General features: G+C 41.6%; 2 protein-coding genes across 22 annotated transcripts in view; both read right to left on the bottom strand.

Moving 5' to 3' along the window:
• LOC125641569 (protocadherin gamma-C5) overlaps positions 1–11,963 on the bottom strand; it is a 426,447-nt gene that overhangs the window by 132,097 nt on the left and 282,387 nt on the right. The window contains exon 1 of one of the 21 annotated variants that reach the window (XM_048861693.2): positions 7,774–10,386. The exons of the other annotated variants lie outside the window; for them this stretch is intronic. Within the exon in view, the coding sequence (XP_048717650.2) occupies positions 7,774–10,254 (2,481 nt within the window). The 5' untranslated portion in view covers positions 10,255–10,386. Of the gene's footprint in view, positions 1–7,773; positions 10,387–11,963 lie in introns of those variants that run through there. 21 annotated transcript variants of the gene reach the window in all.
• Positions 1–11,963, bottom strand: part of LOC142068331 (protocadherin gamma-B2-like) — a 153,077-nt gene that overhangs the window by 119,572 nt on the left and 21,542 nt on the right. The window lies entirely within an intron of this gene.

The following is an 11,963-nucleotide window of genomic DNA, read 5'->3' as shown; positions in this document are numbered from 1 at the left end:
TTTTCCGCAGTACTGCTGCCTAGCCATTCGGTCCCTAGTCTGTAGCTGTGCATTGGGTTCTTCCGTCCTAAGTGCAGGACCCTGCACTTATCCTTATTGAACCTCATCAGATTTCTTTTGGCCCAATCCTCCAATTTGTCTAGGTCCTTCTGTATCCTATCCCTCCCCTCCAGCGTATCTACCACTCCTCCCAGTTTAGTATCATCCGCAAATTTGCTGAGAGTGCAATCCACACCATCCTCCAGATCATTTATGAAGATATTGAACAAAACCGGCCCCAGGACCGACCCTTGGGGCACTCCACTTGATACCGGCTGCCAACTAGACATGGAGCCATTGATCACTACCCGTTGAGCCCGACAATCTAGCCAGCTTTCTACCCACCTTGTAGTGCATTCATCCAGCCCATACTTCCTTAACTTGCTGACAAGAATACTGTGGGAGACCGTGTCAAAAGCTTTGCTAAAGTCAAGAAACAATACATCCATTGCTTTCCCTTCATCCACAGAACCAGTAATCTCATCATAGAAGGCGATTAGATTAGTCAGGCATGACCTTCCCTTGGTGAATCCATGCTGGCTGTTCCTGATCACTTTCCTCTCATGCAAGTGCTTCAGGATTGATTCTTTGAGGACCTGCTCCATGATTTTTCCAGGGACTGAAGTGAGGCTGACTGGCCTGTAGTTCCCAGGATCCTCCTTCTTCCCTTTTTTAAAGATTGGCACTACATTAGCCTTTTTCCAGTCATCCGGGACTTCCCCGGTTCGCCACGAGTTTTCAAAGATAATGGCCAATGGCTCTGCAATCACAGCCGCCAGTTCCTTCAGCACTCTCGGATGCAACTCGTCCGGCCCCATGGACTTGTGCACGTCCAGCTTTTCTAAAAAGTCCCTAACCACCTCTATCTCCACAGAGGGCTGGCCATCTCTTCCCCATTTTGTGATGCCCAGCGTAGCAGTCTGGGAGCTGACCTTGTTAGTGAAAACAGAGGCAAAAAAAGCATTGAGTACATTAGCTTTTTCCACATCCTCTGTCACTAGTTTGCCTCCCTCATTCAGTAAGGGGCCCACACATTCCTTGGCTTTCTTCTTGTTGCCAACATACCTGAAGAAACCCTTCTTGTTACTCTTGACATCTCTGGCTAGCTGCAGCTCCAGGTGCGATTTGGCCCTCCTGATAACATTCCTACATGCCCTAGCAATATTTTTATACTCTTCCCTGGTCATATGTCCAACCTTCCACTTCTTGTAAGCTTCCTTTTTATGTTTAAGATCCGCTAAGATTTGGCTTATTGCCAAAATTCTTGTTTAGTCCCCAAGGGCATGACCTTGCACTTTACACTATAAATTTAATCTGATTTCTATTACTCTAGGTTTCAAGAAGTTGATGAATCTTCTTGTATGATATTCCAATCCTCCTCTATATCGGCAATACTTCCCAACCTTATGTCATCCAGAAATTTTATTAGCACACTCCCATTTTTAGTGCCAATGTCATTAATCAACATGTTAAATAAGATTGGTCCTAAGACTGATTTCTCTCCAAACTGACAGTTCACCTTTCAGTATGATTCACTGTAGTTTCCCCTTTAACCAGTTCCTTATCCACCTTTAAATTCTCATATTAATCACTATATTTTCCAATTTAACTAATAAGTTCCCATGTGGAACTGTATCAAATGCCTTACTGAAATCCAGGTTGATTAGATCTGCTGCATTTCCTTTGTCTAAAAATCAATTATCTTCTCCAAGAAGGAGATCAGGTTGGTCTGGCATTATCTACCTTTTGTAAAACCATGTTGTATTTCATCCCTGTTACTGTTTACACCTCTTTGGCCTTACCTACGATCTCTTTCAAAATTTGTTCCAAGACCTTGAATACAATTTAGGTCAAACTAACAGGCCTGTAGTTTCCTGGATCACTTTCTCCCCTTTCTTATAAATAGGTACTATATTAGCAATTTTCTAATCATAGGTCATGGCCCCCAAGTTTACGGATTCATTCAGTTGCCCTCTGTCCACCACTTAATCTTTCATGACAACTTGTGAGATCCCAAGCCACTGACCACTTCAAAAATTGGAAATGTTTCCAGAGAAATATTTCCTTTCCCCCCTCCAAATGTAGAATATGCTCCCTCGCCACACCTAGAAATATTTAAATGGTCCCAGACTCACCATAGATACTATTCTGTCATGCACCAGTGAGAGTTCTAAGGTTTGCTACCTGGAGATCCTGAAGGACTGTAAGTAGATCTATGTTACTGAAAAGGGGAGAGTTTCACATTCCCATTGGGAATCAAAACTTGCTCTTAACTCTGAAAAGTGGCACAAAGAAATTTCCCCAAAACTTGACATTTGTATGTATATAAAGGCTTTTGGAGGAAATTTCTACATATTTGTATACTTCTTGTGAACACTGAACATTGGCTCAGGGTAGCTAAGATAAATCTGGTGTTACAACTGAAAATAAAGAAAAATTGTCCTATAATATTCTTTTAATCTCACAAATATTTGGAAAAGTGTTTTTGTCCTTTAAATTGTGTGGCATATCCAGAATAACTAATAGTGTTATGTAAAGATTTTATTATCAGTTACTTAGCATGATGCATCAAGGATCTGCCACTGCTGAGTTATAAAATCATAAAAACTTATGCCATTAAAACATCTATATCACACCACCGCCCAACACAATGCTATAACAGAAAGAGGTCAGACATTCCTCAAAGAACAAGAGTATCTTTCTATACTTATGGCTATAAAAACTATCCAAAGTCTTACAGAATCATAGAATTGTGGACTGGAAGGGACTTCCAGAAGTCATCTAGTCCAATCCCCTGCACTCATGGTGGGACTAAGTATTATCTCTAGACCATCCCTGGCAGGTGTTTGTGTAACCTGGTCTTAAAAATCTCCAATGATGGAGATCCCATAACCCAGCTAGGCAATTCATTCCAGTGCTTAACCACACTGACACTTAGGAAGTTTTTCCTAATATCCAATCTAAACTGCCTTTGCGGCAATTTAAGAGCATTGCTTCTTGTCCTAGCCTCAGAGGTTAAGGAGAACAATTTTTCTCCCTACTCCTTGTAACAAATTTTTATGTACTTCTCCAGACTAAACAAACCCAATTTTTTCAATCTTCCCTTATAGATCATGTTTTCTAGACCTTTAATAATTTTTGTTGCTCTTCTCTGGGCTGTCTCCATTTGTCAACATCTTTCCTGAAATATGACACCCAGAACTGGACACAGTACACTAGTTGAAGCTAATCTGTGTGTAGTAGAGTGGAAAGATTACGTGTCATGTCTTGCTTACAACACTTTTGCTAATACATCTGTGAAGCATGGCTAAAAAGGGTTAAACATCCTGAAAAATAAATAACCCTCAAAAGACGTGGGGAGATAATGTTTGTGTTTTTGTGTATTTTGTGTATGAGTAGGGTTGACAAAGTAATCAACAGTCCCTGTCTATGCTGTATTCTGATAATTCAGAGACCAAAAGAACATCATATCATTTAAATGAATTGTAAACACGGGATATCTCGGTATTCATCTCTCTTTGAAATGTACTGTGAATGGTGGAGGAACAAGCAGATGGCCTTATGTTAATTCATATAGCTAAGTACCGGTGATGGCCCTCTTTCAAAGTCATTCTAATTATCCTTTGTTCCCCGGGGAACTCCAACTTGTCAAAAGACATGAAATTGTATAAAAGATCCTTGGGGCCTGATTCTGTCATCTCAGATCTGCTTAGGCTTCATCAGTGGAAGTTTGAATCGCAAAACTGAGGTCCCAGTTATGATGGTATACCCTGAATATGAGATTTGCATATTGGACTATAACCTATGAACTATTTCTGAAAGAACTCTTTGCAACTACAAAGCTCACCATTTCTGCTATGAATATGAACCTCTATGAAATGAACTCATGTCTGTATGTATATTGATCTTTTAACCATAGTCTCCCTCTTTTGTTTTTTAATAAATTTTAGTTTAGTTAATAAATATTGGCTGCAGTGTGTATTTGGGTAAGATCTGAAACATTCATAAACCTGGGAGATAATGTGTCCGATCCTTTTGGGATTGGTAGAACCTTTTCTTTTATATGATGAAATAAGATTTACAGAAATTTTCATCATATTTTATGTGGGTACCTGGATGGAGGCCTGAGGCTGGATCACTTTAAGGGAACTGTGTTGTTTGGACTTCTGAGTAACCAGTAAGGTAATAAAGAAGGCATTTTATGCTGGCTTGGTGAATGTAAGTACTGGAATATCCACCAGCTTTGAGGGGATTGTCTGCCCCATTCTTTGCAGTTCACTCTAACTGAGTGACCAAAGCTGGCTCCCCACTAGAACCCCAGTCACAACACCCCAGAATGATGTTCATTTTTTTTTTGCAACAGTGTTACACTGTTGACTCATATTCAGCTTGAGATCCACTATGACCCCTAGATCCCTTTCTGCAGTACTGCTTCCTAGGCAGTCCTTTCCCATTTTGTATGTGTGCAACTGATTGTTCCTTCCTAAGTGGAGTACTTTGCATTTGTCCTTATTAAATGTCATCCTATATACTTCCAATCATTTCTCCAGTTTGTCCAGATCATTTTGAATTGTAATCCTATCCTCCAAAGCACTTGCAACCACTCCCAGTTTGGTATCATACACAAAGTTTATAAGTATTGTGACAAAGTTCCTCCTCTACTTTGGTGAGTATTGCGCTTATTGGCGGATTTGCTCACCTTGGAGCTTCACGGCAGCCCTCAGTTTGGCCGTTTTCGTGAATCCATAGTCCAGGTCAACTCCTCCTGTGTCTGACAAGGAGTTGGGAGGTTTGTGGGGAACCCGGGCCCACCCTCTACTCCGGGTTCCAGCCCAGGGCCCTGTGGAATGCAGCTGTCTAGAGTGCCTCCTGGAACAGCTCTGCGACAGCTACAACTCCCTGGGCTACTTCCCCATGGCCTCCTCCCAACACCTTCTTTATCCTCACCATAGGATCTTCCTCCTGGTGTCTGATAATGCTTGTACTCCTCAGTCCAACAGTCCACGTTCTCATTCTCAGCTCCTAGTGCCTCTTGCTCCCAGCTCCTTACACACGCACCACAAACTGAAGTGAGCTCCTTTTTAAAACCCAGGTGCCCTGATTAGCGTGCCTTAATTGATTCTAGCAGCTTCTTGATTGGCTGCAGGTGTTCTAATCAGCCTGTCTGTCTTAATTGTCTCCAGAAGGTTCCTGATTTTTCTGGAACCTTCCCTGTTACCTTGCCCAGGGAAAAGGGACCTACTTAACCTGGGGCCAATATATCTGCCTTCTATTACTGTCCTGTAGCCATCTGGCCCGACCCTGTCACAGTATACTCTCTATGCCAATATCTAAATAATTGATGAAGATATTGAACAGAACCAGATCCAGAACTGATCCTTGTGGGAACCCACTTGATATGCCCATCCAGGTTGACTGTGAATGACTGATAACTACTCTCTGGGAATGGTTTTCCAACCAGTTATGCATCTACATTATAGTAGCTCCATCTAGGTTGTATTTCCCTAGTTTGTTTATGAGAAGGTCATGCAACACAGTAACAAAACCCTTACTAAAATTAAGATATACCATATCTACCACTTCCCCCCTACTCACAAGGCTTATTACCCTGTCAAAGAAATCTATTAGATTGGTTTGACACAATTTGTTTTTTGACAAATCCATCCTGACTGTTACTTATGACCTTATTATCTTCTAGGTGTTTGCAAATTAATTGCTTAATTATTTACTCCATTATCTTTCCAGGTACTGAAGTTAAGATGACTGGTTGGTAATTCCCCAGAATGTCCTTAATCCCTTTTTTAGATTGGCACTATATTTGCCCTTTTCCAGTCCTCTGGAATCTCCACATCTTCCATGACTTTTCGAAGATAATTGCTAATGGCTCAGATATCTCCTCAGTCATCTCCTTGAGTATTCTAGGACTGTGGCTCTCAACCTTTCCAGACTACTGTACCCCTTTCAGGAGTCTGATTTGTCTTGTGTCTTCTCCCCCCAAAAAAGTTTCACCTCACTTAAAAACTTACAAAATGAGACATAAAAATACAAAGGTGTCACAGCACACTATCAATGAAAAAATGCTTACTTTCTCATTTTTACCATATAATTATAAAATAAATAATTTGGAATATAAATATTGTACTTACATTTCAGTGTATAGTATACAGATCAGTATAAACAAATCATTCTCTATTAAATTTTAGTTTGTACTGACTTTGCTAGTGCTTTTTATGTAGCCTCCTGTAAAACTAGGCAAATATCTAGATTAGTTGATGTACCCCCTGGAAGATCTCTGAGTACCCCCAGGGGTACATGTAGCCCTGGTTGAGAACCACTGTTTTAGGATGTATTTCCTCAGGCCCTGGTGACTTGAAAACATCTAACTTGTATAAATATTTTTTAATTAGTTCTTTCCCTATTTCAGCCTATGATGCTACCTCATTGTTACTGGCATTCACTATGTTAGAGGTCCAATTGCTACTAACCTTTTTGGCGAAAACTGAAACAAATACGTTTCTGCCATTTCCACATTTTCTGTTATTGTTCCCCCTCCCCCTCTTATTTAGTAACGGGCTTACCTTGTCCTTGGTCTCCCTCTTGCTTCTAATGTATTTGTAGAATGTTTTCTTGTTATCATTTATGTCTCTAGCTAATTTAATCTTTTTTTTTTTGCCTTGGCCTTTCTAATTTTATCCCTACATACTTGTGTTATTTGTTTCTATTCACCCTTTATAATTTGACCTAGTTTCCACTTTTTGTAGGACTCTTTTTTTGAGTTGCAGACCTTTGAAGATCTCCTGGTTAAGCTAGGGGGTGCTCTCTTGCCATACTTCCTAGCTTTCCTACACAGTGGCATAGTTTAGTCTTGTACCCTTAATAATAATGTCTCTGAAAAACTGCCAACTCTCTTGAACTCTTTTCCCCCTTAGACTTGCTTCCCATGGGATCTTACCTACCAACTCCTTAACCCTGCTACAGTCTGCTTTCTTGAAACCCATTATCTTTATTGTGCTGTTTTCCCTCCTCCCATTCCTTAGAATCATGAACTCTATCATTTCATGATCACTTTCACCTAAGCTGCCTTCCACTTTCAAATTCTGAACCAGTTCCTCCCTATTTGTCAAAATCAAATCTAGAATACCTTCTCTCCTAGAAGCTTTGTACACCTTCTGAAATTAAAAAAAAATGTCTCCACTACATTCAAAGAACTTGTTGGACAATCTGTGCCCTGGAACGTTAAATGAGGCTCAGTTATTCAAAAGAAGCATTTTGAAGAGTATTACAAAAATACATGTTTCAGTTAGATAGCTTTCATATTTTTCTCTACCGTCAGAAAAAAAGCATATCTTAAAGAAGATATATAAATGTTTCTGGACAATGCATTTATTCCAATGAAAGATTTTGAAATTAGTGGAAAGATGCTATTCTCTTGAAAGTAAGAACTGTCTTGCAGTTAAGGCAATGGAAAGGGACTTAGGAGGTATAACTTTTTTCCTCGGCTTACTTACATACTTCATTCATGACTTGCCACGGCTCAGTTACTCCTATTATACCTCACATACTCGTGTAAAATGGAGATAACTTTCTCTGCCTTGCAGGGATGTTGTGACAACAAATTCGTTCATATTTTGAGACCACGGGTAATATGAGGATGAGGGAAAGACACCTAGACTTTCACAATAAAAACCTGTATTCTGCAAAGATATTATGTAAATAATGAAAACAGAAACTCACCTCCCCAGTAGTCTCCATCCCACCATGTAAGCTGCTACTAGCTCCATTGCCCATAAATGACACCCAGGAGCTGTCACTGCACAGAATATTCTCTGCCATCTGGGCACTGGGTTTCGGGAAGGTACATTTATTCCTCTTTAACTCCGAGGACAAGCACAGCTGGTAGGTGTAAGGCAAAGTCCCATCTTCATAATTTGGTGGGAACACAGAACCGGTCTTTGGATAAGGGTCAGGACCAAAACACTGAAGCAATTTGGGATTTCCTGACCTTCGCAATTTCATCACAATGGCCAGTGTCACTGTCAGGAGGAAGAAAAATGAGATCAGGGCTAAAGCCAGCACCAAGAAGAACTGTAAATCAGACTGAGATGCCGAGTCACCCGATTGGTCGCTCATTTCCGGAAGAGCCTCTTGGAAGTTCTCGGCAAACACCAGGTTGAGAGTCACTGTGGCGGACAGAGGCGGCTGCCCGTTGTCCTTCACCAGGGTGACCAGCCTGTGCTTCACAGCATCTCTGTCCGCAAAGGCGCGGGCTGTCCGGATCTCCCCGCTCTGCAGCCCCATGCTGAAGAGCGACGGGTCCGTGGCCTGGAGCAGATGGTAGGAGAGCCAGGCATTGTGTCCCGAGTCAGCATCCAGCGCCACCACCTTAGTCACCAGATAACCTGCCTCGGCCGACCGAGGCACCATCTCGAACAAGGTGGAGCCATCGGCTCCAAAGGAAGGGTACAGGATGCGAGGGGCGTTATCATTCTGATCCACAATAAACACCCTGACGGTGACATTGCTGCTGAGAGGCGGGGACCCGCCGTCTTGGGCCTTCACTTGCAGCTCAAACTCCCGGAATTGCTCGTAGTCGAAGGAGCGCTGCACATAGATCGCTCCGGTCTGGGAGTTAATGGAGATGTAGGAGGAGAGAGGCAGCTTCTCCAGGTTGCTGCTCAGGACGGAGTAAGTGACTCGGGCGTTCTGGTCCAAATCCCGGTCTGAGGCTTTTACACCGAAAATAGAGGCCCCCGAGGGATTGTTCTCTGGCACATAGGCGGTGTAGGAAGGTTTCTCAAAGACAGGGGCATTGTCATTGATATCTGAGATCTGCAACAGGATGGCTTTCTGGGTGGAGAGTGGGGGAGAACCTTTATCTGTGGCTGTGATTGTGATATTGTACTCCGGGGTCCTTTCCCTGTCCAGGGTGCTGTCTGTGAGGAGCTTGTAGTAACTGTTAGACGAAAACACTACTTTAAAAGGCAAATTGTGTTGGATGTGACAGCTGACTTCTCCGTTTTCTCCCGTGTCTTGGTCACGAACTTTGATCAGAGCTATCACTGTCCCGGGTACTGAATCTTCAGCTACCGGGCTGGACACGGATGTAAACGTCAATTCTGGGGCATTGTCGTTTTCGTCAAGAATTTCTATTTGAACTTTCGAGTGAGCGGATTGGCCACCCCCGTCCCTGGCTTCGACCCCCAACATGTATTTATGCGTGTCTTCAAAATCCAAATTCCCTATAATTGTAATTCTGCCATTCTCAGGATCTAAATGATATATTTTACGAACATTTTCTGGAGTGTTGCTGAATGAGTATGTGATTTGGGAATTTAACCCTTCATCCTTATCAATGGCTTTTATCTGAAGCACTAAGGAGCTCTTTGGTAGGTTTTCCCTCAGACTGACTTTGTAGATCTCCTGAGTAAATTCGGGGGGATTGTCATTGGCGTCAGTGACATTTATCCTAATCTGAACAGTCCCGGATCTAACTGGATCTCCCACATCCACAGCCGTCAGGATCAAGTGATGAGAGTTTTGCTTTTCCCGATCCAAAGATTTTTCCAGCTCTAATTCTGGGTATTTATTTCCATCCGGGCTCTCCTTCACAGCCAGGGTAAAATGCGGGTTCTTGCTCAGCTGGTAACTCTGCACTGAGTTGATCCCGGTATCTGGATCTTGAGCAGATTCCAGCTGAAATCGCGTACCCGGCAGTGCTAACTCATTGATTTCTAAACTAATGTTACTGTTGATGAACTTCGGGGCGTTATCATTAATATCCTGGATTGCTACATTCACATGGAAAATATTTAAAGGATTTTCCACCACCGTTTCGAGTGTCAGGACACAAACGGGTGTCTCCCCGCATATCTCCTCCCGGTCTATCCTGCCATTCAAATACAGGTTGCCATTTTCCCCATTCACACTGAAGTATTGCTTTTCCGAATTGACACGGAGCTTTCGCTGCTGCAATTCTCTGATATTTAATCCCAAATCCTTGGCGAGATTCCCCACAAGGGAACCTTTCGCCATTTCCTCAGGCATGGAATAACGAAAGTGCTCCGAGACCGCCCGGCAGAACAAAGACAATAAGAAGGGAAACAACAGTACTTGCCGTGAGACTGCTCGGCTCGGCTCTCGGTACCTGATTTCCATCCCGGTCTCTGTCAGATTTCCTTGTTTATTTTGGTTATATCTGGTGTTTACAAATCTCATCAGGGCAAAGGAATTCGCGGCAAAGGGCTAAACATTCTGGTATTGTGTGTTCTAACGGCAGTTCCCTTTTCTCAGCCGGGCTGGGAAGGTCTCTCTGCTGTTTCCTCTGCGATCTGCGCTGTGTGACGGAGCAATCGCACTGCAGGAGGCTCCGGTGGAACTCCGGCTCCAGCCCTGGCTCCGCATTGGCCAACAGCGGCACTCAGCGGGAGAACTGCAATAGCAGCGATCTTATCAAGGCGCCAGTGCAGTTTAGTCGCTTTATTTACTAATTATTAACATGATTATAATCTAAAGAATACACTCAAATTGTGAAGCACTGCACATTTCTTGTTAACTGTAAACGACTGCATCCCAGAGCAAAACTATACATATATTCTCAATTTTTTTTTGTAGATATAGCTCCACATATGTGGAAGCTTTGGTCTGAAATCTTGTCCTTTTCTGCAAGCTAATCCTTTTGATTTACTATAAAACAAATAGCTGTCTGGTTAATCTAAAAAATGAATACGGGTGATTTATAGTTCTAATTATTTTTAAACTATATCAAATGAGTAGATACAAGAACTTTTCAACCCTTGCAAAAAGTTCTCGACCATAAACCACAACTCTCAAATATCGACGTTCACACGTATGTGTGAAATCCAGCAAGTGATAATTGTGAAATATTTGACAGAAAGAATTATTTTCTTAATTGAGAAGAGCGGGAACGATTGCGGGTTTATATACTTGATTAAGCATCATAAATAAAACCCATTTCGGACAAACATATATGTCCATTTAAGCTTCTCTTTTTTTGGAAGGAAATCTGCCCATTAAAAATGTATAACTACAAAAAGAAGATGAAGAAGAAGGTTCCACTCTCCTAAGTGATACTGTACTTAAAAGCTAGCTTCTCTCATAAATCCTAATAAACAAAATAAAAGGAGACCAGACGAACCCTTAAGGGTTCCATATATAAAGCATCCCTGGAATCCTGGGAATGTCCTCTTGAAAGCCCTGCATACAAAAGCTTTTCCATAATGCAAATCTAAACTAGGACAATCAATCATGTCAGCGCAAGTCAGACGTAAATCTGTTACTATACGCCCATTATACCAACATATTTCAGTCAGTTAAGAATTTATCTATATTAATATACATAGCTATAGACGCATCTAATTATTCTTTAAAAGCATAACAAACAAGAATTAAAATATTCTCTCTGAAATGTTGAATTAATCAGTTAATCATAAATAAAGGATTCTATAAGTTAGTTTCTGCATTATGTATTTCTATTCTCTCTCTGTAAATATAGAAAATTAGTAAAACCTAAAACTTCAAAACAAAAACCAAAACCCTCCCTAAAGAACAGTGTTTACTCCTAAAAGGGCAGGAAGCCAGACACCAGGAAGTCATTAAACATTAAAAAGGTTGCAGAGCAGTTTTCAAACTAAGAGATGGGGGAAAGCGGATTGCTGCAGAGGCGCCTGTGGATCGGACAGAGACTTCTCTTAGAGGAGAGTCTATTGATAGAGATTCTCTAGGTTTTAGTCAGGAGGAGAGGATGGAAGAGGATAAAGTATAGGCCAGATCAAACAAGAAACATTCAAGTAAAAAAGAATCTGACACATCAGAAAAGGGCAGACAAATAAACAGTGATAAGTTTTTAAAGTGCTTGTACACAAATGCTAGACATCTAAATAATAAGATGCATGAACTAGAGTGTC

Source organism: Caretta caretta, chromosome 8 (genome assembly GCF_965140235.1).
Source record: "Caretta caretta isolate rCarCar2 chromosome 8, rCarCar1.hap1, whole genome shotgun sequence".
Classification (NCBI taxonomy): domain Eukaryota; kingdom Metazoa; phylum Chordata; order Testudines; family Cheloniidae; genus Caretta; species Caretta caretta.
Note: the sequence above shows the minus strand (reverse complement) of the source record. Positions and strands in the feature narration are given on the sequence as shown.